At 44.2% G+C, this 27,415-nt stretch overlaps 1 protein-coding gene across 2 annotated transcripts; it reads right to left on the bottom strand.

The window, feature by feature from the left end:
- Positions 1 to 1,597: 1,597 nt before the first annotated feature.
- HSD17B3 (hydroxysteroid 17-beta dehydrogenase 3) lies at positions 1,598 to 27,415 on the bottom strand. Of its 2 annotated transcripts, XM_053408291.1 has the most exons (12): positions 27,141 to 27,415; positions 26,603 to 26,828; positions 19,814 to 19,860; positions 14,589 to 14,664; positions 12,150 to 12,257; positions 10,515 to 10,582; positions 8,888 to 8,923; positions 7,695 to 7,729; positions 7,249 to 7,330; positions 4,165 to 4,230; positions 3,760 to 3,909; positions 1,598 to 2,712 (listed from the first exon to the last, which is right to left on the bottom strand). In XM_053408291.1, exons 2-12 carry the CDS (start codon positions 26,754 to 26,756, stop codon positions 2,608 to 2,610), a joined length of 927 nt encoding a protein of 308 aa, XP_053264266.1. In that variant the 5' UTR covers positions 26,757 to 26,828; positions 27,141 to 27,415; the 3' UTR covers positions 1,598 to 2,607. The 2 variants fall into 2 exon arrangements, with proteins under 2 accessions (XP_053264266.1, XP_053264267.1); XM_053408292.1 differs by lacking the exons at positions 26,603 to 26,828; positions 27,141 to 27,415 and adding an exon at positions 25,620 to 25,752.

Raw genomic sequence — 27,415 nt, 5'->3', positions numbered from 1 at the left:
TCCCAAAGGTGGAATACAAAGGTGATAAATAAAAATATAACTTGGAGCAGAAGCCATCCATTTTCCAGCAATAGCTGACCTATCTTAGAATAGTTGTTGTATGAAACAGTAGATTAATAACCCCCGTGTCATTTTCAATAGTTCAGAGAGCTGTAACAGACAGATTCCTGGCTTTATCATTTCAACAAGGTCAAGCGATGGGAGGATTTAAGACAAGTGTGAGAAAATGTCTCTGTGTATTTCATTATCTTGTCATTGCTTTTGCAGTTGCATTTGGCACAGAAACCCAGCTGAATTTTTCCAAGCAGCTACTTTCGAAAAAGGCATGTATCCTGAAAATATGTGCCGCCATTCCAGCTCCAAGGCCCAATCTGCCCTAGATCGACCCAGAAGTTCCTTCAGGCTATGCTGCGACACCACAATAAAGTATTTCAGGCAAACGGCACATCAAATTCTTCCTCTTGCGGGTGGTCTTTTGAGAACAGTAGGGCCCTGTCTGTCCTGCCAGTCATGATAATAAGAGTGTTTACAACACTGGAGATCAATGGTTCACTTAAGCAAAAAGATTTACTGCACTGTAAATTGCTTGTCTAGACAGATTTGCTGCTCTGATCTCTGTAAAAGTAAATCTTTGACTCTCTTAAGGCTGCAATCCTCAAGCCACTTACCCCAGAAAAGTCCTACTAACTAGGGTGGGATTACACCACAGCAAGTGACTGCAGACCTGAAGCCTTAGAGCTACAGGGCAGATGTAATCTGCTAGGCTGGGAGCACATTGTACATGGTCATGGGTTAAAAGCAGTTTCCCATCCTCTTAATCTGCTTTTCTTTGTGACTGACAAAGTGCAAATATTCTGCACGAAGCCCTGTCCCCTTGAGGCAAGCTCAGCGACTGGAAAGTCTCAAAACGTAGTACACGTGACTGAGCAGAACCAGTTGACCTTTTTCTTGCAATTTCCTAGGGAAATACTGCAGCCTGTTTCCTGTGAGAACTCATCCAAGATGCCACCAACATCGTCTTATGAGTCTAAGGCAGGCATAGGCAAACTCCGGCCCTCCAGATGTTTGGGACTACAATTCCCATCATCCCTAGCTCACAGGACCAGTGGTCAGGGATGATGGGAATTGTAGTCCCAAACATCTGGAGGGCCGGAGTTTGCCTATGTCTGGTCTAAGATCTTGAAAGCTAGGTTCCGAGCTACTGACATCATGCCTCTCCTGGCTTGTCTTTTTTTGAAAGTAAAAAGCCCCTTACAGGAGTGTCAACTTGGCCCTGTGATTGTGGGTGTCCAGGGCTATGGGTGCCATCCAGCATGGCCCTGGCACCGAAATTTGTGGGTGCAGGCCCCTTCATGGGAAATTTTGTGAGCACTCAGGCACCCAGGGCCCCATATGTCTCTAGAATATCACAACAGTTCAGGCAAAGGGATCCAACAGCGAGCTCATTACAAGTGTCTGGACTGAACCAAACCCAAATAAATGTTGAGAAATTAACTATAAACAAGGCCACATTTCACTGATGTTTTAATGTTTGTTATGTGGGTTAAAAAATGGAGGCAATGAACATAAAACAGTAAAACCAAAAGCAAACAAAGTGTAATATTATTTAGTTTATAAGACACATTTATTAGTTTATCTTACTGGATATTAGCCATAACAGATGTATTAGTTAACAGTAGTTTGATAGTCTACGACTCGGCTCAAACTAGGCAAGATCACTACATTATAGATCAGCTAAGTTACCAGCCTAAAATGTTGAATTGTTTAATTGGTTAGATTAATAAACACTTTTAACCAAGTATGAAGGTGTTCCTGATTTTAAAATTTATATATCATTTTAATACAAATCTTGATAACTGCACATAGAAAATACTGTTTTAAAAGAGACAGTTTTTCTAAGATGGCGCCTACTATGAAACAAGTTTCGTATTAGCTTCAAGCGGAGAAATTATGCAACCTGATTCAGGACATTTGCTTTTGTCCAAATGCAACTTTAATCAATTAATTAAAATTTATTAAGTCATATGATCAAACAGATAAGATTTGTTGACAATGGTCCCACAAAGCACTCATTTCTCTGGCTTGCTCCTCCTAATAACTAATAAAGTCCAACCCTTCGCAGAGCTGGAGCTGACGGAAGTTTAGACCAAAACATCTGGAAGTCATTAGGCTGGTGAACCTGTTTTTCACCCATGCTGGTGGAAAGAGCTTCTGAACACGCTCTTTGAGCCCCCCCTCCTCCACCATCTCCTCAAAAACTCTCTTCATATTTTTACATTTTAATTCTTTCAGATGTAGTGAAATAAATCTTCAGAACAATACTACACTGTTGTGATCAATGTTAAGATCAAATCAACATCAAAATCAATGTTGCAAAAATCAAATTACATCTAAGTGTGCACCATGTGTAAACTCTGGCTCCAAAGGGACTACAGAAGCAGAAATACTTAATATATGGCAATGAAACAGGACAAAAAAAGACAGAGGTTGTAGGGCTCTTCTTACTCATAATGAAAGCCTTTCAACGAATCAAGCTCACTCCTGGCATGTTCATACCAGACAATCCTGACAGGTTCTGCAGCAACATAAGCTCCAAAGAAGGCTTTCTCAGGTACTCTTCCCATTCTTTTTTTCTGTAAACCTGACTAGTATAGTCTCTTGTAACCAGTCACTGTGAATGATCCATGCAGGAATGCACTTTATGATCCTTGCCTTTAGAAGGTATATATAAAAATGGGGAGACACATTAATATCTCATGCATATGGTTAGGTTTCATAAGATTCAGGCTGATCGTTTTTGCATGTGATTTTTACAGGATAGCACATTGTGGGTGAAGAGTAAACACTACTGCTCAGATGAGGGCCTTCTTGGTAGTGGCACCTGCCCTGTGGAATGCCTTCCCATCAGATGTCAAGGAGATAAACAACTATCTGACTTGTAGAAGATATCTGAAGGCAGCCCTGTTTGGGGAGGTTTTTAATGTTTGATGTTTTATCATGTTTTTTAATATTCTGTTGGGAGCTGGGCTTCTGGGGAAACCCAGCCAGATAGGTGGGGTATGTATAAACAAACGAACATTATTATTATTATTATTAGGAGTTCAAAAAAGCATGTCAAGTGCAAGTAGATAAATAGGTACCACTCCAGCGGGAAGGTAAACGGCGTTTCCGTGTGCTGCTCTGGTTCGCCAGAAGCGGCTTAGTCATGCTGGCCACATGACCCAGAAGCTGTACGCCGGCTCCCTCGGCCAATAAAGCGAGATGAGCGCCGCAACCCCAGAGTCGGTCACAACTGGACCTAGTGGTCAGGGGTCCCTTTACCCTTTACCTTTAAGAAAAGTGCAATGACAATGGGAGCTTCCAGGCCAGCTGTCTATTAAGCATCCATGCAGAGATGCTCGCACAAAAACTTGTGCTGAAGTTATAGGACATTGCCTACTTATCATGCAATGCACCTTGCGTCTGCTTGCTCAGTCCACAAGTTGGCAAAGGGTTGGGATGTGGCAGATTGTCCACCGTTTCACTCCCTAGCCCCCTTACCCATTTAGGATTGCACCCAAGGTTGCAATCCTAATTTTCATTGGGGGATAAGTCCCACTAGACACCGTGGGACTGACGTCGGAATAGGCATGGATCGGATTGGGCAAGAAATAATGTTATTGAAGAATAGTCTTCAAAAGCCACCAGTAGCCCCTAGATGTTGATGATGGGGAATCTTAGCCATCTCCTTCATCTGATTAAAGTTTGCAGTTCAATTACCAAGAATTCATGAGATAAGGATCCACATGTCTCGTCCCCAAATGTGACACACTCCAACGATTGTCGAGCAAAGTCTTCTGCTGACTTTATGAAGAGATTGGTCTCTACCCAGTTGGTCATTGGAGTAGAGACACCCAAAGGAGTCAAAGCCTAAACCAAGAAACAAACACAGCAGCAGCAACCTTTTCACAATCTTGAATGCTTTGTACATTATAGGAGGCTTAAATGACAATTAGTGAAAAAAGCGCATCTCCTAGGATGGACTAAAGGAGAGAAATGGACATGTTTCACATAATTAAGAAGAAAGAATAGAAAATGGCAAAAACATCCAAGGTCTCCCGGTATCTCATCTATGCAGACGATTTAGCTTTATATTTATTGTAAAAGCAGAGAGATATAAATTACCTGTATGATAATCCCCTTTCCTTTATATTCTGCTTGAAGCACTTTGGAAAACATACATACAAAAGCCTAGACAGACAAAATTAAATACAGGTTAGTGTTTTGCACTTTAATTAATTGCCGAAACATCAAGAATCCCATCTCCACCCCCCAAACACTCTGATTTTTCTTTCTTATCACTAGAGATAGAAGGATTTGTTAATTTTGGATATCCCAGTTTCTAATTTTTCCAATCTTAAATCCAGTTTGCTGGATCCATTTCTACAGCAAATTTGTGAATTTTCTTTTTTTTAAAAATGAAAATTCATCAGCATTTTAGTGTGACTTTCTCCTAATAAACACAAGTTTTGCAAGTCATGCTTCCTCATATAGCACAATTTTGTAGTTTTAAATGAATATATTCATTTATATGCATACTTTTACCTAATATGTGCATTTCTGTAAACATTAGTTAGAAGGAGAGCTACACTGCCAAATTCGGATCAATGGAAATTTCAAAGGATACATGGTGTTAAATGCTATGATTTGGGGTGATTTGTGATATGGAGGAAGAATATAAGCTGCAAAGGAATTTCTGGGTAGTCTGGCCAAACTGGGGCCGTTAAGAGAGCCATTGTGGGTCATGACCAGAGACTGGAGTATCTACTCTGGAGGAGGCAAAGGGCTTCTGGGAAGAAGAAAGGGGAAGAAACAAACCAGAAGCTTTCTTATTAGGAATTTTAGGTCCAGAAATACCAAAAGAGTAGAAAAAACTGTTTATGTATGCTACGACAGCTGCGCGGATGTTGCTAGCCCAAAGATGGAAGGAAGTATCTACAAGAGAAGAATGGTTGGCAAAGATGATGGGCTATGCCAAAATGGCGAAAATGACCAGGAAGATCAGAGATGAAGAAGATAATAAATTTAATAAAGAATGGGGAAAATTTATAAGTTACTTAAAAGAACACTGTAAACATTGGCCGGATTCTAAAAAACACACCCGCAATGTAACGAGACCTATGGTGAGAACTGAGTTTTAAGGAAGTATGGAGAACATTATAAGATGCAGTTGGAAAAGAATAACCAGGGAAACTATGGAGGGGTGGAGGGGAGTCAAGGAATTTGGAGAATCATACGTGTACATGATTATGACTTATTTGTGATGCTAACTGTTAAAACGAAAAATGAATAAAAAATATTTTTTAAAAAAAGAAGAAGAAAGGGTGAAATCCATCTTGGCGAGGGAGAAGGACAGACTGCCTGCAATGCTTTGGGCCATGCTGTAAGATCTGGAACCCCTCCATGCAGACTGAGGGTGTAAATAGGTGAATAAACCCTATTTCTTAAAGTGCGAGAGTCTCCACTGTGTCTTCTATTCTCCAAAGGGACACAGATCCTGTGCTGGTGCCTGTGACCCGATGCACTCTGGACACTGCTTGACAGTGGGCTTTTGTAATAATACGTTTTGTTTCCTCTGTAGGTTGATGAGCATGCAGAAGAGAATCTTTTCTCCTGATCTGCAGTGATCATGGAGCCCAAGAAGGTAAAATCTCTCACTGCCTCCATTTCTTCCCCTTCTATTTGCCAGGAGGTGATGGGACCAATGGGATGGAAAAGCAGACGGGTAAAAAAACACCCACATACAGTGGTACCTCGGGTTACAGACGTTTCAGGTTACAGACCCTTCAGGTTACAGAGTCCGCTAACCCAGAAATAGTACCTCGGGTAAAGAACTTTGCTTCAGGATGAGAACAGAAATCGTGTGACCGCGGCAGCGGGAGGTCCCATTAGCTAAAGTGATACGTCAGGTTAAGAACAGTTTCAGGTTAAGAACAGACCTCCAGAAGGAATTAAGTTCTTAACCTGAGGTACCACTGTATTTACATAAATATACGTGTGTCAGCGCTGCCCAAGGTCCCAGCTCACACAAGACCAACGCTGCTTCTTTCTCTAGTATAAAAGTCTTTATTGAAGTTCAGTTTCACTTCCAGATGCGCAGCGCGCAACGCTACGTCTATACCTCAGACCGTCGAAGCTCCATCTGAATCTCCTCCCCCCTGACACCAGTTTAAGATTCTAGCCTTACTCCACCTCTTCCTCTGTTCCTTCCTTCTCTGGGTCCGCCTGCTAGTCGGAGTCTCAGCCCTCCTAGACTCCTCTGACGCTGAGTCCCCTGACTCTTCCCCCTCCCTCCTTCGGGCTTTCGGACCTGGCTCCCAATCCGGGTTTTCTGCTGTCCCGCGCTCCTCCACATTTGAACTTGGCGCGCGCGCGCAGCCTCCCACTTTCCTTCTGACCGTTACACTTGTGTCACTGCTCCCTCTTTCGGGGAGGCTAGCTGGACCTGGCCTTCCCTCCGTTTCCCCACTTCCCGATGGGGGCGTGGTCACCCCTGACTCATCTTCTCTCCCCGCTGGAGGAGAGGCTGGTCCTGACTCATGTGACTCTTCCCCCCCACTGTGCTCTGGTGGGGGAACTGGTCCTGATCCTCCGCTGCTCCCTTGGGAGTCCCCGCTGGCCCCTTGTTTCTGGAGCGTCCCCCCTGGGACCCCCCTTGCCCTTACCATAGGCGCCTCCTTCTGGGAATCTTCTGATTCGCTGGAGAAGCTCATGGAATCTCTTGGGTCACTGTCATATTCCCCTACGCTCCCCTCTGATTCCGCTCTCTATTTGCTCTCTCCCCTGCTCTTCTGCTCCTGAGCCTCTGACAACGTGTGTTGGAGTGTGGAGAATTCGGTTTGAGGTGCGCCTCCTCCCTTTCACAGAACTGCAGGTCTCAGTGTCAAAACAATTCATAGGAACTCAGGAAGCTGCAGGGAGACCCTTGCTCTATGTAGCTCAGTACTGTCTACTCCGACTGCCAGCAGCTCTCCAGACAGGGGACATTCCAAGGCCCATGTGAAGATGCTGAAAATCACGCCTGGGACCTTCAGCCTGCAAATCATATGCTTTACCCATGAGTTGCTACCTTGCCTTTGCTTCCAGTAGATTCTATTTCCACTGGAAATAAGGACAGCAGGCTGCTGCTGCTGTAATTTCAATTTCCTTCTGGTCCCATAAATCCTAGAACGACACAGAAAATGTCTAAAACAAGCGCAGAATTCTTACCTTAGAGGCAGAATAGACTGCATATAGTGGACAGACAAAGGTGCCTGTGGCAGAAGAGACGTTCAGAATCAGTCCCTTTTGTCTGAAAAACAACATGACATAAAACTTGCAATGTAAACACTCTTTCGTTTTGTAACCTAATGTAAAGGATACCAAGCTCTTCCAATAAAAGGTAAAGGTAAAGGACCCCTGGACGGTTAAGTCCAGTCAAAGGCGACTATGGGGTTGCGGTGCTCATCTCGCTTTCAGGCCGAGGAAGCCAATGTTTGTCCACAGTGATCATGATGTTCTCCAGGGAGGCATGGCCCTGGTTGCACCAAGTAACACAAGTGGATTCTGGAAGCTAAACCAAAGTTCATTCCAGTTTGAAAGCTTCTTCTTGTGTTTTTCTGTTGGTTTGTTTTTTGTTTGTTTTTTAAAATCTTGAACATAAGAAAGAGGTTTACCTTGACACCATCTGTTTCAAAATCATCCGTGTCATCTAAAAATATATATATATACATGAATAATAACAACAACAACAACAGCAACAATTTATTTATACCCCACCCATCTGGCTGGGTTTCCCCAACCACTCTGGGTTGCTTGCAACAAAATATAATAATTTATATGAGCCAGAGCATTAACACAGAGTAGACCATCTGGAATGTGCTACATACCAAACTCCACAGCTCAACATTTCATGCAAATCCACCTAATTCACACTTCCTAAAACAATGCTTGAGCCAAAACACAGCTATCCTTTCGAATGCAGGCTTCTCTGAATTTTGTGATCCAGTTCCCCGACCAAAAAACTGCATACAAAAATCACTGTATTTTTCGCTCTATAAGACGCACCAGACCACAAGACGCACCTAGTTTTTGGAGGAGGAAAACAAGAAAAAAATTAATTCTGAATCTCAGAAGCCAGAACAGCAAGAGGGATCGCTGCGCAGTGAAAGCAGCAATCCATCTTGCTGTTCTGGTTTCTGGGATAGCTGCGCAGCCTGCATTCGCTCCATGAGATGCACACACATTTCCCCTTACTTTTTAGGAGGGAAAAAGTGAGTCTTATAGAGCAAAAAATACGGTAATATATTTGGGGACAGGGTGTAATTTGTAAGCAATTTTCCCAATATAATTTTTTTTTAATGTTATATTTGCTAATCTGTGCCTTTTTATTAACATTTCCCGCGTTAAACACATTTTTAGCACATTTTTTGGTCACAAAATTTGGAGAAGTGCCATTTTCAAAGCATAGCTGCATTTCGGTTCATGTATCATTTTGGGAAGTGGAAATCAGGTAGGTTCACATTAAACTGTGAACTGAACAGAATGTTCCTTCATCTTCTTGGCTCAGACAAGGCTTTCTAAGAATGACAAGCATTCCGTTCAAATGTTGCACTTTTGTTCTGGCAAGCACACAACCTACAACATGTATCCATAAAGTGTGAAGCAGCCCACAGCAACCACAATTCAGTTTGGTCCTCAAAAACTCCTCCAGGATCTTCTCAATGAATAAGAAACATAGCTATCACCAGCTATCTACATTGTGTGAGAAAAACATCTTTGACCACAGCCGAGATGTCTGTGAAATCTCCCCCCCCCAAAAAAAATATCTTTATTTTCCACACATGCATACCTATTGTGTGGTACATACCTTGGTGACAGAGAAGATGTTGCAGTTGATGAGGTCCTATAGGGAATAAAAAGTGGATTACATGAGACGCTGACTGATCTGGTGGAGAGAAAGAGTTCCATAAAGTTCAATTGCACATAATGTCTAAAATGGAAATGGAGCGCATTTGGTGCCTCAAATGTTGTTGAATTTCATCTCCCGTATTCTCCTACCATTGGCCATCTGGCTGGGGCAGGACAGGGGTTGAAGTTCAACAACAGCTGGGGGGCCACAGGAAAAAAAGGAAACATTTAAGGATGAATAAAGGTTGTCTGTGCCCAAACATGCCTTTTAATATAATGTGGTAGGAAAATAATGAATTTATTTGCATGGGGCCACCCCACCAATAGGGATGAGGTGCCCTGCCCCAAATAACAGGCTTTGGGAGACCATTAAATGGGCCACAAAGTGTCAGATATAGCTTATTTATTAAAAAAAACACCCACTACTCTCTCTGTGCGTGGGGTGTGTGTATTTTCTACCTTGGATATCAAGATGTTGTGGGCCATTTTTCCATCTGCAGAACCATCTTTTCAGCTATGCACTATCAAGAATGGGATGATTGTTGTACTGTGCAACATCAGCTGCCCAGAGTTGCGGAGACTTTATCATTTCTGCACTATGGTCTTCAGGGAAATAAAGGAAGGTTTAAGGACTTTGGCTAAAAATAGCTGGTCCAATAACTCTGTGGAAATGTCTTATTCTAGGGGGAGTCCATGTGGTGCCCTTCAAATGTTGCTGGACCACAATTCCCATCATCCCTGTTCATTGGCCCTTCAGGCTGGGGCTGATGGAAATTTGCATCTAAGAACACCTGGAGGAACTTGTGATACTGGCTACACTTGCTCTGTTCAGATCAAATGTAACTTGATCGAAATTAATTCAATGAACAATAAATGTTGTTGTTGTTTAGTCGTTTAGTCGTGTCCGACTCTTCGTGACCCCACAGACCAGAGCACGCCAGGCACTCCTGTCTTCCACTGCCTCCCACAGTTTGTTCAAACTCATGTTCGTAGCTTCGAGAACACTGTCCAACCATCTCGTCCTCTGTCGTCCCCTTCTCCTTGTGCCCTCCATCTTTCCCAACATCAGGATCTTTTCCAGGGAGTCTTCTCTTCTCCTGAGGTGGCCAAAGTATCGGAGCCTCAGCTTCAAGATCTGTCCTTCCAGTGAGCACTCAGGGCTGATTTCCTTAAGAATTGATAGGTTTGATCTTCTTGCAGTCCATGGGACTCTCAAGAGTCTCCTCCAGCACCAGACTTCAAAAGCATCAATTCTTCGGCGATCAGCCTTCTTTATGGTCCAGCTCTCACTTCCATACATCACTACCCTTGCCTACTATCACTACCCTCATGGATCACTGCCTTGCCATGGCGAAGGGGCTTGAATAACTCAGAGAAACTATGAGATATGCCATGCAGGGCCACCCAAGATAGACAGGTCATAGTGGAGAGTTTTGACCAAACGTGATCCACCTGGAGCAGGAACCGGCAAGCCACTCCAATATCCCTGCCAAGAAAACTCCATGGACAAAGACAATAATAAATAAATAAACTGTGGGCCTTCTGAGCAGTTGCTTTCAAGAGCACAAACATAGAATAATCCTTACCCCATCATTCTCTGGTCCATTAAGAAAACGTGTTGGAGAGGGGCTAGGAAGCATTCCAACGTTGTTAACTAATAAACAGAAACACAGTGAATCACACAACTAGCTGGCACAACTACTTAGACCAGTTGCTGCTGGTTTAACCTGGTGCCTTCCAGATGTTTTGGACTAAAGGACCCCTGGACGGTTAAGTCTAGGCAAAGGCAACTATGGGGTTGTAGCACTCATCTTGCTTTTCAGGCCGAGGGAGCAGGTGTTTGTCCACAGACAGCTTTCTGGGTCATGTGGCCAGCAGGACTAAACTGCTTCTGGTGCAATGGGACACCGTGATGGAAGCGTTGTTTACCTTCCCGCCACAGCGGTATCTATTTAGCCACTTGTGTTGCTGTGCTTTTGAACTGCTAGGTTGGCAGGAGCTGGGACGGAGCAATGGGAGCTCACCCCACCGTGCGGATTTGAACCGCCGACCTTCCAATGAGCAAGCCCAAGAGGCTCAGTGGTGGCGCTGTGTTTGGGACTACATCTACCTGGGACTGATAGGAGTTGTAGTCCAAAGCATCTGGGAGGCACCATTAGTAAAAGTTGCCTTAAACTGAGCTACTGTGAAGGCATGGCATCTGTTGAAGTCATTCAGAAGATAATAGGCCTTTTAAACATAATACAAAATTGACCCCAGATCAGCCACTTGTAGGTCTGATGAGGACCAGTTTGACACTATATAATTTCAATAACTATGAGAGAAGAGTTTGTTTTATTTACTTATTTGTTTCCTTTATCCCAACTTCCTCCCCTTCCAAAGGAAATTTATTTATTTATTTACGGCTATTAGCCCATAAAGTATGTACAAACATAAAAACACAGAGACATAAAGGCCGATATATCCGACAACAGAAGGTGAACACCACGATGCAAGGGTGGGTCATTGAGCAGAGCCAAATGACAGCTTGGGGCCAGGAGAGCTCCAAGGGACGGTTCACAGAAAAAGGAAAACTGAAGACGAGATCCGACATGCACTCTCATCATAACAGTCCGATTAGTTTTGATGTTGTTGTTGTTTTTTGGTGGTTTTTGAGTGTGAGATAACCGCATTCAGGAATCTCGCCACCTGCAGAGTTACAGAAGGATCTGTATCCTGCAAAAGCAGTGCGGCGTGTGACTCAACAGGCCTGCCAACCAAGCGCAGTAAAGCAGGACCCAGGAATTTAGTCCTGGCTATGCTATGTAGGGGACAGTTGAACATTATATCCCTTCCAAAGGAGCTCAATGTGTTCCTGGTGTTCCTCCCTTTCCATTTTATCCTCACAATAACCATGAGAGGAAGGTTAAGCTGAGAGGCGGTGACTGACCCAAGGTCACCCAGTGAGCTTCAAGATGGCTGAGTGGGGATTAGAAACCCTGGTCTCCCAGGTCCTAGTCCGGCAATCTAACCCAGGCATAGGCAAACTCTGGCTCTCCAGATGTTTCGGACTACAATTCCCATCATCCCTGACCATTGGTCCTGTTAGCTAAGGATGATGGGAATTGTAGTCTCAAACATTTGAAGGGCCGGAGTTTGCCTATGCCTGATCTAACCACTACACCACACTGCCTCACTGCAACCCAAAAGGAACTCTTGAAAAGCGCTATTGGAAACTTTACCCAAAATTCCAATTTCTAATCCTTGAAGACCATCTTCAATGTCATTGTACACGTTCCTTCTGGTAAAGTCAGCTTGTATAATTTTCACTTTTCTCCCTGTGGACTGCTCTGCAATTGTGAGGGAGAAAGAGAGTCATTTTTGCGCTCTTTAAGAATTTCCTTGGCTGCTGCTAAGAGAGCAATGCATTGAGGCAATATGCTAGGTCAATGGTTCTCAAAGGTGTCTCCTCCTCCCAAGATCTCTTGAATATTGTTGGGGTTCTCAGCAGACCACGTAACTTGGTACTTATTTTGTTCTATAAAGCAAAACACATACATAAATCATGTTTTAACAACTCTTTTCCTTAAGCACAGGCAGAACCACCAAAACTAGTGCTGTATTATGACAATCACAGGCGCTAGGCCAGGATACTGACAAGGGATTCTTTAACGGGTGATTTTTAAGGGGGAAATTAGTAGACTGTAGCAAAACTGTATTATGGAAATCACAAGATTTAGGCCATAGTCTTGACAGCCTCACGGCCCTGGTCAAAACTACCCCTTATCTCCATCATCATAAACAAACAAACAAATCAAGTGCAGAATGGAGTAGAAATATTACTGACAGTGTTTTTCTGTAAAACACTTTAATGAAACTTGTGGACCACCACAAGGTCACAGTTTGAGAACCTGAGTGCTGGATCCTACCTTACACCAAAGCAATGGCTCCAACTATTGCACCAGTACAAGAGCTCTTAAATTTAATTCTACATACCGTATTTTTCACCCATAGGACGCACCTAGGTTTTTTTTGGGGGGGGGATAAAGAAAAAAAATTTATCCCCCCCCAGCGCCCCGCGCTCCAGGCAACAGGCTGCTATCCGCAGCCTAGGGAGCCCTGCGGGAACTCCCGCGGGCTCCCCAGGCTTGCGGATATCTGCCTGAAGCCTGGCGAGTGAGAGGGGTCGGTGCGCACCAACCCCTCTCGCTCTCCAAGCTTCAGCAAAAGCCTGCATTCGCCCCATAGGACGCACACAGATTTCCCCTTCATTTTTGGAGGGGGAAAAGTGCGTCCTATAGGGCGAAAAATACGGTATGTACAGCCAGCTCACACTTTACGCAGACAACACTGGTGTAGAATATCCATTTCATTCACTTAGTAAGGTAAAGTAAAAGATAAAGGACCCCTGGACGGTTAAGTCCAGTCAAGGGCGACTATGGGGTTGTGGCGCTCATCTCACTTTCAGGCCTAGGGAGCTGGCATTTGTCCACAGACAGCTTTCCTGGTCATGTGGCCAGCATGAATAAACCGCTTCTTGCGCAATGGAACACTGTGACAGAAACCAGAGGACACAGAAATGCCATTTGTCTTCCCGCCGGACCAGTACCTATTTATCTACTTGCACTGGCATGCTTTCGAACTGCTAGGTTGGCAGGAGCTGGGACAGAGCAACAGGAGCTCACTTTGTCATGGGGACTCAAACTCCGACCTTGTGATCAGCAAGTCCAAGAGGCCTTAGTAAGGTCTGATGGGATGGGGTATGTCTCTAAACATGCAGTGGACCACAATGGCATGTCACTGGGCTCCAACAACTTTGAATCTGTGTCCCTCCAGATGTTGATGGATTCCAGGTTCCATCAACCCTGGTCAGCATGGGTAATGGTCAGGGATTATGAGAGCTGTAGTCCAGTATCAAATCTGGAGGGCCGCACTCCTACATTAGTGTTCAGAAGTGGTGAGTAAACCACAACTCACAACTCAAATGTGGATCAACTTTTATTTGTCAGCAAAATGGGTTATGGGGTTGGGCTGTTAGATACAGCATACACTTTCCTGGCAAAGGAGAATCTGGGATGCCCCACACTCCATGCAGCAAAGATTTTTTTATAGTCAGGCTATTGCCTAATTAAATTATTCCTAGTTGATTAACAAGCGGGACGTGGGTGGCGCTGTGGGTTAAACAACAGAGCCTAGGACTTGCCGATCAGAAGGTCAGCGGTTAGAATCCCCGCGACGGGGTGAACTCCTGTTGTTCGGTCCCTGCTCCTGCCAACCTAGCAGTTCAAAAGCACGTCAAAGTGCAAGTAGATAAATAGGTACCGCTCCGGCGGGCAGGTAAACGGCGTTTCCATGTGCAGCTCTGGTTCGCCAGAAGCGACTTCGTCATGCTGGCCACATGACCTGGAAGCTGCACGCCAGCTCCCTCAGCCAATAAAGCGAGATGAGCGCCGCAACCCCAGAGTCAGCCACGACTGTACCTAATGGTCAGGGGTCCCTTTACCTTTACTAGTTGATTAATAAAATGAATTTTACAGGGCACTTCTAAGCCTGTTTATACAGCAAAATGTCCCACTGAATTCAAAGGCATGTCCTCCGGCACACTTAGGAAGTCTGCTTCGGGTTACAACCTAAGGCATAAAGATACCAAGTGATAACTTTTTCACATATTAGATACTTACCAATTTCAGAGGCTACCTTCTGCAGTTTTGTTAGTGTTCTGCTAATCAAAACAATATTTAATCCACGTTTGGCGAGCTATGGAAGCAAGTCGTAAATATATTAGTATTTCAGGAATGATTGGACTGCACTGATATGGCAGAAGCTACCCAGATGCTTGTTGCATTTGTCCTAATATCCGCAACTGCAGAGGATGCACAAATGCAGATGAAAGGAAGCAATTGCTTTCCAGTTGTGCAATGCAGGTCAGAGTGAACTGCGAAATTCTGACTCCTAGTGGCAAAAGTATTGAAATGCTAATAAAGGGTGAGATTATGAGCACCATTCAAGGTGCTCATTCACTGTCTCTATTTCCTGGTGGGATTCAGTCACGTACTGGCAAATTCAGGTTGAACAATTATAGTGGACTGGGAAGTTTCATGTAACCAAAAGATGAAACTTTTTGCAATAAGGGAAATGACGGGGACCTGAACTGGAAGACGCAGAAGACTTGCTCTGATCAATAGCTTCTAATCTTCCCACAAACAAATCAGGTGAATGCTTTAAATAGCCAACATCATCTAATCTTCCTGCAAACAAATCAGGATAAATGCACAATAAGCAGGTCATAAGGAAGTTCCCTAACTCTCTTCTTTACATTCTCTAACCTTCCCCCTCCCCCGGGGTATAAGAACTGGGAACCAAATAAGACAAGACTGGGGTGGGTGTGAGAAGTACAAGATATCACTCTTAAAATATTTGAAATAGTGTTACATAGCAGAGGACAAAGACTTCTTCTCTGCTGTTCCAGAGAGCAGAACTAGATCAAATAAGTTTAAATTACAGGAGGGTGGGTTTTAGTTGAACATTAGGAGTAAATGAATGCAGGTCAATTATGGGACCATTTGTTTATTTGGAAATACAGTGGTGCCTCGCAAGACGAAATTAATTCGTTCTGCAAGTTTTTTCTTCTTGCGAGTTTTTCGTCTTGCAAAGCACGGTTTCCCATAGGAATGCATTGAAAATCAATCAATGCATTCCTATGGAAACCGCCTTCAGACCAGGTCCGGGGACAGTCTGTCCCCCGACCTCTTCTGAAGGCTGGGGGGGGGGACAAGGGCTTTTCTTCCCACCGCCAGCCTTCAGAAGGCTGTTCTGAAGGCTGGCGGTGGGAAGAAAAGCCCTTCTCCCCACCTCCCATCCCGCAAGCTCCGGGGACAGGAGGGCTTTCCTCCCATCTGCCAGCATTTTAAAAGCCCCCAGGACAGCGGAGACTTCTCCGCTGTCCTGGGGGCTTTTAAAATGCTGGCGGGCGGCAGCGCAGCGTTCGCTGCCGCCCGCCACCATTTTCAGATCGCCCCGGGACAGCAGAGAAGTCTCCGCTGTCCCGGGAAGGCAGGCGGGGGGAGCAAAGACTTTTGCCCCCCGCCGGCCTTCAGAAGAGGTCCAGGACCTCTTCTGAAGGCCGGCGGAGATTTCCCTATGGGCTTTCTTCTTGCGAAGCAAGCCCATAGGGAAATTCGTTTTGCGAAGCACCTCCAAAACGGAAAACTCTTTCGTCTTGCGAGTTTTTCGTTTTGCGAGGCGTTTGTCTTGCGAGGCACCACTGTAATACCACAGGAAGCGGTGTTCAGTAAAAAAACAACACACATTCAAATTCAAAACAACAACGCATAAGCAATTGAATATACCAATAAAAAAACACCACAATAGGCAGATGAAGATGATGGACTATATGGAACTTGCTGAACAGACTGGGAGACTCCGAGACCAGAGAGAAGAGACGGTGGAAGAAGACTGGAAGAGGTTTAAGGAATATTTGAAAAAATATGTTAATATTTAAATCTTTGAATAGCTTTGGAAGTGGATATAGGCTGTAGGGTTAGAAGCAGAATAAAGTTTATTTTAAAATAGTATTATTTTTTATAAAATGTGAAGTTATTTTAAGTTTGATTTTAAAAAAGATGGTTAGATACTATGATATATGTAAACTGCTAAAGATGAAGTAAAATGAAAATCAGATAGGTGGGACTTGGGGAAACCCACTTAACAATGTTTAGAAAAATAAGGATACGACAAGAATTTGTTTTTATAGGTTTTTTTGTGTTCTTTATTTGTGTTATAAAATGAATAAAAAAATTTTTTTGGGAAAAACAAAATAAAAACAACCTATCTCAATTATAGCAGTCGGGAATCATTCAAATGGTATCAGGCCAAAGGAAGTTTGAGTAAATAAGTTGCATTTTTAACAGCCGGCAGAAGCTCACCACAGTTGGTGCCCAATGTGTCTGGGTGGAGAGACAAGACCCTGGAAGTCTTCAAGCAGAGGCTGGACAGCATCTCTTTGGGATGCTTTGGTTCCAACACTTCTTGCATCCGACAGCAGGATAGACTAAGTGGTCCACAAGGCCTCCACCCCAAACTCTATGATTCTCTGATGTGTCCACACAGGGGCGAAGGAAGGAGAACCGGAACCGGGGCGGGGTGTCGGGGGCGGGGCAAACTGCCCACCGGCGCATGCATGCGCGCCGTACATATAGCGCATGCGCACGTGCCGCTACTACCACGTGTGGCAATCACACAGGGTCCCCGGACATTTCACCGTCTATTGATCCCTGTGCCACCACTTTATTTCTCGCTGCCACCACCCAGGCCCTACCTGGTAAAATACTGAGTCCAGTCAGGGTTAAATTGGAACATAAACTTCGGTTTATTTATTGCAGTTTAACAAGCGTGTGGTTTCATAAACGGTATCGGTCAATTACAATCATGGGGTGCCTATCCAGTCCTATAACTTCCGCTACCTGCTCTCACTCACTAAACCACCTCTCAGATATTTACTTGTCTTCCTAGCTCCTAACTGTTCCTGACTCAGCTTATTTCGCTACACTAACTCAACCTACCCACAGACTCTATCCCAATTAACTCCCACTCCAACCAACCACCCAACTCCCAACAATCTCTTCCTCTCTGCTCCTCCCAGAGCCGGTTTTATAGTCCCTCTGACTCCACCCCCTGGGTTCTGATTGGGTAACCTGTTTAACTATTTCACCTCCAGCACTCTCATATGTTAACGTCACACCACGCATGCCGCTACGTATCGTGCATGCACGCACACAGTACGCACAGTGGCGGGATCCTCTGCTCGCGGCAGCAGCGGTGGAAGAGGGATCCCACCGCCATCCATACGGGGCAGGCATGCACGGTATGTAGTGGCGCGGATACCGCCGCCGTCCATATGACGCATGTGTGCAGCCCGCATGTGCGGTACGTACAGCACACGTGCATGTGCCACTGGGCGGTTTGTTGACGGCGCCGCTCGAGCGCTGTATGTACGGCAGCGGAGGGTGCAGCCACGAGCGGAGGATCCTTCACACGCAGCTGTGGCGGTGTGATGGCAGCGGCTTGTGCTGCCGCGCCCGGGGGCGGTGGGACGAGCCCCCCATGGGGTGCCTTCTTGTCACCCCCCCCCTCAGAGATAGCACCATAGCTGTCAAGTGTCCCTTATTTGAAGGGACAGTCCCTTATTCCAGCACCATGCCCTGCTGCTGTCCCTTATTGATGGATGTCCCTTAAATGTCCCTTAAATGATGTCCCTTAAATTTCAAAGGAAGCAGCTCCTCTCCCTCCCTCCCTGCCGGCCAGGGAGGAGGGAGGCTCCAACTGTGTTGCTCACCCAATAAGAAGTCTAAGAATGACTGGGGGGTGGAGCTTGCATGCCTTGTGTGTGGCTAGTTAATGCAAGCTGAGGGGGTTTTTGAATGCTGGACGCCATTTTGTTGCACGTGCTGCTGCAAACTTTGCAGTGCAAAGCCAGGCCGGGGAGCCATCTTAAGTTGAGGCTGCATAGGCCTTGTGGTGCATGTGATTCAGATTCTATTCAGTTGAACCTCTGGTTACAAAGTTGGTTGGACAGTGTTCTCGAAGCTACCAGCATGTGTTTGACCAGACTGCAGGAGGACAGGAAGACTGGAGTGCCTGGAAGAGGTGAGGCCGCAGGTCCCTTATTTTGGCTGCTGGTCCCTTATTTTCAAGGCTGCTGGTCCCTTATTTTCAAATCTGTAAGTTGACAGCTATGGATGGCACCCGGGGCGTACTGCCCCCCCACCCCTTCCTCCGCCACTGTGTCCACATCAGTCTGACCCTTATGTTTCCCTCCCCTTATGATCTATGGGCTACTATTAAAACGAGGCTGCATTTTAAATTGTATTTTAACCTGTATTTTAAATTGGCTTATTTTTTATTTTTATTTTTTATTGTAATTTTACTGGTGTTAGCCGCCCTGAGCCCGGCTCTGGCCTGGGAGGGCAGGGTATAAATAATTTATTATTATTATTATTATTATTATTATTATTATTATTATTATTTATTATAGAAGCTTCTCTCTTCCTGCCTTTTCAATACATCAGTGTTAGGCAGAAGGCAATCCCCTTGCCCCAAAGTCTGTTGGTTCCATGTTGCAGGAGCTTTGGGACAACATTCCCCCAATTTCCTTTGGGAGGCTGCAAAGAATGGCTTTCTGTAGCAGAGAATCCCTGACCTGGCGTGTAGCACTAAGCTGTTCATCCCATGGAATTCCACCATCATGTTGCTGTGCTCCTAATTCCCCTACGTCGAGGGAGCTTCCCACATAGCCACATGCACACTCCTGTCCCTCGGATAAATATAGTTTTACAGGACTGTAAGGATTGCTGTGAGAAAGTAAGGTCCGCTGGCCAGAACCCCTCCTACATGATTTTATATCTCTTCACAGACACAGATAAGTATGTGACCTGGCATGTATGTGACTCTTTGCAATTACCGCTAGGAAAATTAGAGCAAATTATATAGCCAAGATAGCCACCAACTGTAAAGGAGATGAATTTATTTGACCCTATCGACATCAAGCTATATTCTATCTTTATCACCAAACTCTGAATATAATTGCACATTGTACTAATTAATATTATTTTTTAATATATTAGTGGCCATGTGACGATTTTAGCCTATAAATGTCTTAACCTGTATATTAAGGTACTTTTATAGCTCTGTTTACAGTAGGTAATGTCTTGATCATATAAATGTTTTAAGTTTTTTGTATCAATCCAGCATATTTTAATTGTTGATTGATTCTTGTGTACATTGAGGCAGCCTTTGGCTATGTGCAATAAAACTGACTGACTGACTGTGAGAAACATGTATGCAAAGCCCTATGAATAGTCCAAAACACGACATAAATGCAAAGAGATTCTGTACATATTTATCATACCTCAAAGGAATAGGCTTTTCCAATCCCGTCGCCAGCTCCTGTGACCACTAAATGATGAGACAATAAAGACAGTATATGATCTTTAGCTGGCTTGTTCTTTCTTGCATTTCAAACACTGCGGTTCCACATGATTATTTTTTTTGCATCCCAGTCTCATTGATGGAGAAATGCAGAGACAGCATCCCTTGAGATATTGCTGGGCAATAGCTCCCATCATCTCTGACCATCGGTTTGGATGTTGGTCGGTTTCAATTATATAAAATTGTACACCTCGTAAACGACCTATATGCAGGGATTTGTTTCCTTTTTAAGCAGGGTGGAATCTAGACACATATAAAAAATGTTGTGAAAATGCTTGTTTTGAAAAATATATTGTTTTTGCCATAGCTCACCATCGCCATCTAATGTCACATTTGTATAATGCACTTTACAACACACATATTCGCAGCCGTATAGCTGAGTCCCATATGGAACTCAGGGGAACCAAGTTCCTTTACCTTTTAAAAATTAATTGTTATTTTTGGTCTGGTGGGGCTGTAACAGATATACAGTGGTACCTCGGGTTAAGTACTTAATTTGTTCCGGAAGTCCGTTCTTAACCTGAAACAGTTCTTAACCTGAAGCACCACTTTAGCTAATAGGGCCTCCTGCTGCTGCCGTGCCGTCGGAGCACGATTTCTGTTCTCATCCTGAAGCAAAGTTCTTAACCTGAAGCACTATTTCTGGGTTAGCGGAGTCTGTAACCTGAAGCGTATGTAACCCGAGGTACGACTGTACATACACTCAGTGCCTGAGCCAAAAATCCCCTATATCTGTAATCAATAAAGTTGTGGCTACTTCTAATCCAGATCACTGCCTGGGTGTGTGTGTGTGGCAGCACTGTGGCTGGGCCCACAACAAACAAACAGACAGACAGACAGACAGACAGACAGACAGACAGACAGACAGACATTTTGGTGAGTTCCTTCCTTTTTTTCCAGAAGAAAAGCACTGTATATGTATGTGTACAAGCTACTCAACTCCTCACATGAACAGAAGACATACTTCTAAATATTGGTTCTACTGGAAAGGGTTTAGGGCAGCACTATATATTTTGGAGGTCACTATATATTTGGAGGTCCCAAGTCGCAAGGTGGTTAGATTGGTCTCAACTAGGGCCAGGGCCTTTTCAGCACTGGCCCCGACGTGGTGGAACGCTCTGTCACAAGAGACTAGGGCCCTGCGGGACTTGACATCTTTCCGCAGGGCCTGCAAGACAGAGCTGTTCCGCCTGGCCTTTGGTTTGGACTCAGTCTGACGCTTATGGTTCCCTTCCCTTATGGTTTTGGTTTGCTACTTTTAAAATGAGGCTGCATTTTAAATTGCATTTTAACCTGTATTTTAAATTGGTCCGTCCCCCCCCCCTGCATTATGTTTTTACTGTAATTTTACTGGTGTTAGCTGCCCTGAGCCCGGCTCTGGCCGGGGAGGGCGGGGTATAAATAAAATTAATTACACTGGGCAACAATTTTTTACTTTTTGAAGGTTGTCTAGATTTCTACAACTGATTTGGGGTATTTTTGCACTGCTGAATCAGGAAATGGCATCCGTTTCTCTCTATCAGGTCAGGTTTTTGTGCTATGTTGATTTGAAAAAAATCAGATCTTGTGACAAAATCGATTACATTTTTGTGGCATTATCAGCTGATTTTTGTCAACACATATCATCCTAAATATGTTTTTAAGAGAAAAAAATGTTTTTCCAACAACATATATTGATTACCTGATAGAAACATCGATTACTGTAAACTGAATGGTGGGCATTGATAAAGGTAAGTACACGTAAATTGCATGTTGCTTCACCATTTTTCAAACTTCAGGGCTTGAACTTCCATTTCTTGGAACTCCTGGAATGCTCAGCGGCAGGGAGGTCTCTCTTCAGAGTCCAACGTAGTCAGCCATCATGACTGCATCCCAGCGACCCTGATACCTGGTCTCCATCTCTTTCATGTCCTGATGGAATCTCTCCCCCTGCTCGTCACTCATTGAACCCAGGTTCTCAGGAAACCAGTCCATATGTGAAAATAGGTAGTGCATCTTGACACTCATGTTGCAGCCCAGGTTTCTGAAAGCAGTCAGCATGTTGTTGACAACTTCTGCGTAGTTTCTGGCCTTATTGTTGCCAAGGAAGTTCTTCACTACCAGAACAAATGCCTTCCACGCTTCCAGTTCCACTTCGTTCATTGAGTTTCCGAACTCTGGATCTCTGATGAGCTGATGGATCTGAGGACCGTCAAAGATGCCAGCTTTCAACTTCTCCATGGTCAATCCTGGAAAAGCCTGGCACAAGTAAGTGAAGCAGTCACCATCCTTGTCCAGAGCCTTGGTGAACTGCTTGATTAAGCTGAGCTTGATGTGCAGCGGTGGGAAGAGTATTCTGTCTCTGTCCACCAGAGGGTCGTTGATGACGTTCCTTTCTCTGCAAGTCCTTCTTCGTGTAATGCTGAGCACGGTCCCTACTATCCCACATGCACAGAAAACATGGGTACTTGGTGAAGCCAGACTGTTGTCCCAACAAAAAGTTCACCATCTGCAGGCCAACACAAATAAACCACTTATGCTGATCATAACCAATTTTCTCCAGCACATACTTCACCACTTCATAGTTCTCCTTCAGTGTAGTCGAGTGAGCCAGGGGTATAGAGGCAAACTGGTTGCCGTTGTGTAGCAGAACACATTTCAGTGATCGCTTGCTGCTGTCAATGAACAGTCTCCAATCTTTGGGTTCATACTGTGGCACTCCAAGCTTGAGCAGAAGCTGCGCAATATCTGCACAGTACACCAAGTCCTTCTCTTCCGAGAAAAAACGGAGGTACTCTTGATGCCTGTTGCGGAAGAAGCTGATGCGAGCACTGTCAGAGAGGAGGTTTTTTCCCTTCAATCTGGATGCCAACAGTTCGGCAGAGTCCTTTGACAAGCTGAGGTCGCGAACTAGATGATTCAACTCCTTTTGGGAAAATGGATGTGGAGCATCATCTTCAAGAACCACTTCTTCTTCATGTCCTTCAACACTGGAGGCATCATCGTCACTAATGTCAGGAGGTTCTCAGAAGATAGGCACTGGAATTTCATCACAGTGAGCTACAGGACAACGTGCTGATTGAAGATCAGGATACTTGAGGCTGCTCCGGTTCTGTCTGTTGATCCCAGTCACATCAACAGCGCAGAAGTAGCAGTCAGTGACATGGTTTGTCGGCTCCCTCCAAACCATGGGAATTCCAAAGTTCAGACTCCTCTTGCCATTGGTCCACCCACGTAGAGTTTCGGTGCATGCCTTGCACACCATGTGTGGCGCCCAAGCTTTATCCTGCTCACCAAGTTTAATACCAAAATAAGCATTAACTTAGTTTTGATCCCCCAACTTTATGCTTTGCCGCACCAATTTATGGAAGATTTCGAGGTTTTATGACTTCAAACTGATCCCTTTTCGACATAATCACCCAGAACTATTGGACCTGAATACTTCTTGTCATTAAAATAATCATTTCCAATCAAAACAATTATTCGACGTGGCATTTTAGCCCCACAACTTCTTCTAAAATGCTCCACACAAGCGTACATGTGAACAAAAACGTAAAAAAATGGCATGTGGCCATAGCTCAAAAACTTGACCTGATTGAGCAAAACCAATGTGATTTTTGGATTCAGCACATCAGATTCGTCCTAAATCAACTGAAAAAACGCAGACAACAAATTTGTTGTTGACCACTGTTGCTATTGTTGTTGTTGTTACAGTATTATTATTATTATTATTATTATGGAAATGGTAAGTAGTATGACTAGAAAACTTGTGAGTTTGAAACTAAATTGGAAAACAGACTTTAATTATGATACGTATTGAGAACAGAATGTGGACCAATAGTCTAATCAAACTATTTGAGGGAACTCGCTCTCAAAATAAACCGCAGATGGTAGGGCAGTCTCTCTTTCATGTTTTACCTCCAGACTAGTGCTCCAGATTGTTAGCAGGGATGTGGGACCTCTCAAACTCACTTCCATTTATGGGGGGGGGGGGCATATCTACTAGTTAAAGTCTTTGGTCTAAACTAGCAGGCATGTCCAAAGTCCATTTCGGGGGCCTAATCTGGCCCGCCGGTCAATTTAATCCAGCCCCCGTGGCAGTATGTGTCCTGGGGTAAAATACTTTTAAAAAGCTGAACAACTTTGGGGTAAAACTGTAAAAAAAAGCTCAGCAACTTTTCAATTCTAAAAAAAGCTCTCAACAACTTTGGTCGGCCCTCACGCATGTTCACTTCATCAAATCTGGCCCTCTTTGAAAAAAGTTTGGGCACCCCTGGAAGTTTTTGAAGAAATTTCTAAAATTATTAAGGAACCTATTCAATTCACCCCACAACTGGTACTCCTTTCTTTATTTGAGGAGGGTAATAATGACATAAAAGCAATAAAAAAATACTGCTTCTCTTATTAGCAGCAGCAGGTCTCTCAATTGTACAAAGATGGAAAACTTTGTCTAACCTCTGTGTTTCTTCTTGGTTGAAAAATGTTTGGAATATTGCTCTTCTGCAAAATATTCCATGGCATGTGAGAGCTTTGTTGGACGTTTGGAATGTGTGATTCTCATTTTTTCAAAACCCCAAGGACAAAATTATTTATCTGGTGTTTGTTGGCACCCTTGACAAAAGCTGTGCAACATGTCCATGACCTCTTTTCTTTTTATTATATTTTGTGTTTTACTTTTGGGGACTCTTTACTTTTTGTTTCTTTGGAAAATCACTGAAAATTATTTTTTTTTAACTACTTTTACTCAGAGTAGATGTATTGAAATTAACAAACACGACTAAGTTAGGTCCATCCATTTCTTTGGAGCTGCTTTGCATAAAGGTTTACAAAGCATCCATTATCTTAGCATCCAAGCCCATGGGTTTGCTTTTATTTTAAATTATCAGTTTGTAGTCACATCACTGAGCAGGAGATCTGTCTATTCACTCATAAAAAATGATAATGGCCGGAGAACTTAGGTTTGTAAATCGTATTAAGATGATGTGGGCTAGGAAGCTGCCACAGGCAAACCAGTCATTGCCATAGGCAAAAGTAATTCTCATTGCTGTCCTGCATGTGTCTGTTCCAAAACAAGCTCCACTGAGTTTACTGGAGCTTAAAGGTAAAGGTAAAGGGACCCCTGGCCATTAGGTCCAGTCGTGGCCGACTCTGGGGTTGCGGCGCTCATCTCGCTTTACTGGCTGAGGGAGCCAGCGTACAGCTTCCGGGTCATGTGGCCAGCATGACTAAGCCGCTTCTGGCGAACCAGAGCAGCGCACAGAAACGCCGTTTACCTTCCCGCCAAAGCGGTACCTATTTATCTACTTGCACTTTGAAGTGCTTTCGAACTGCTAGGTTGGCAGGAGCAGGGACCGAGCAATGGGAGCTCACCCTGTCACAGGGATTCGAACCACCGACCTTCTGATCAGCAAGTCCTAGGCTCTGTGGTTTAACCCACAGTGCCACCTGCATCCCTATTACTAGAGCTTACTTCCAGATAAATTTGTGTAGGACTGCAGCCTGAATTTCTTTGTATTTCAAAAAGATTGAAGTTGCATATTAATGTTTCTCAATTACATAACTCCATTAAAAAAACATTTCAAGGGTGCATGTGTCAATATTATAATATGTTTTTTGTGTTGAATATATGCTATATGGAAATTTATGGACCTAATAGGTATCTAAAGCCATTTGCTATTTGATAAAATATGTATTTTATCAAAGTAATTGTTGAACTAAAATACAATTAAGAAGAAGTACAGTGGTACCTCTGGATGTGAATGGGATCCGTTCCGGAGCCTCGTTCGTATCCTGAAGCGAATGCAACCCACGTCTGCGCGTGTGTGGGTCGCGATTTGCCTCTTCTGCGCATGTGCATGACATCATTTTGAGCGTCTGCGCATGTGTGAGTGACAAAACCCTTAAGTAACGCGTTCCGTTACTTCTGGGTCGCCGCGGAGCACAACCCGAAAATGCTCAACCCGAAGCTACTTCAACCCGACGTATGACTGTATATTAATAGTGAAAGAATTATTAAGTGATTCTTAAAATGATTGGTGGCCTATTACTTACATCATAGGAGCCTATACAACACAAAACACTGTTGCTGTATGTAGGTTTTATTTTATTTGTTTTTTATCTTATATTTTGGAAATGTACATCCAGTTTTTTTCCTTTAAGTTTTTTTGGGGGCCCCCAAGAGACTGGGGCCCTAAGCTATAGCTTGTTTAGCTTATACAGTGGTACCTCGGGTTACAAACACCTCGGGTTACAAACACTTCGGGTTACAGACTCTGTTAACCCTGAAGTAGTACCTCGGGTTAAGAACTTTACCTCAGGATGAGAACAGAAATTGCGCGCCAGTGGCGCGGTGGCAGCAGGAGGCCCCACTAGCTGAAGTGGTACCTCAGGTTAAGAACGGACCTCCGGAACGAATTAAGTTCGTAACCAGAGGTACCACTGTATGTAAATCCGGCACTGCCCATGAACCTTCAAAGATTGAGAGCTAGTGTTGTGGTTAGAGGATTGGATTAGGTCCATCTAGATTCTAGCTCAATATTTCCCCACTCTGACTGGCATCAACTCTCCAGGATTGCAGACAAGAGTCCTTTCTAGCCCCGTTTGGAGATGCCACAACCTGGGACCTTTTGTGTTGCAAAGCTGGTGCCCACAGAGTTGCTCCCCTGCTCCCATCCCAACACATCCGTTCACATCTCCCCAGAAATAAAAATATGAGGAAAAGTTGCTTTACCTGCCCATTCTCCCATGGACCGAAAAAAAGACTCAGGCACAGTACTCCATACAAGCGGAGAGAAATATTTCAAAAACCGAACGCATTTCACCAGGAAAACGAGACAAGTGAGGCCCCCGAGGCAAGCAAGAAACTGCTGCAGGAATTCACCCATGATGAACCGATGCTGTGGGCTCAGATAAGATACTGCCACTGTCTCTCTTCTGGTGCACTGCTACTTTTCGCTCTGGTAAAAGGAAGAAGAAGCCTGTCTAATCATAAACGTGTGAGTCATGTGGATTTTTTTTACCCATAGAGATCATAGAATAACTTTCTTGGCCCAGATACCCAAGCAAAAAATGAGAGCTAAATTTTTTTTATTTTTTTTTTGCATGGAGAGATGCTCATTCTCAGGGCACATTGTGGTCAGGGTCAGGCCAGCTGGTTTTCAGGATGATGTTGCCTTTGGCTCTCTGCTGTCTGTCACCGAGATAAAAGATGTCCCGGAGCATAACCCCCTTATGGATACAATATGCCTACTCCTATTTAAGATACTCACATACAGCTAACGAAATCACAGTCGTCTGTTATTCCAGACCTGGAATAAATCTCATTTCCAGCATCTGGGCTTTTCTCTCTGGGTGCCAGTGGTGCTCTCCTAGTTTTGTGGTTGGTCCATGTGACAGGACCACTTAACCAGCTCTTGAATGAACAGGGCAATTTTGTACACTCTTAGTTGGCTCTGCCCTTGAATCCGGTCTGGAAGCCGAAACTAGTAAACAATGTAGCAGCCAGATTTCTCGCAGGAGCAGGTCTTTGGCAAGATGTTATTCT

Source organism: Podarcis raffonei, chromosome 11 (genome assembly GCF_027172205.1).
Source record: "Podarcis raffonei isolate rPodRaf1 chromosome 11, rPodRaf1.pri, whole genome shotgun sequence".
Taxonomy (NCBI): Eukaryota; Metazoa; Chordata; class Lepidosauria; order Squamata; family Lacertidae; genus Podarcis; species Podarcis raffonei.
Note: the sequence above shows the minus strand (reverse complement) of the source record. Positions and strands in the feature narration are given on the sequence as shown.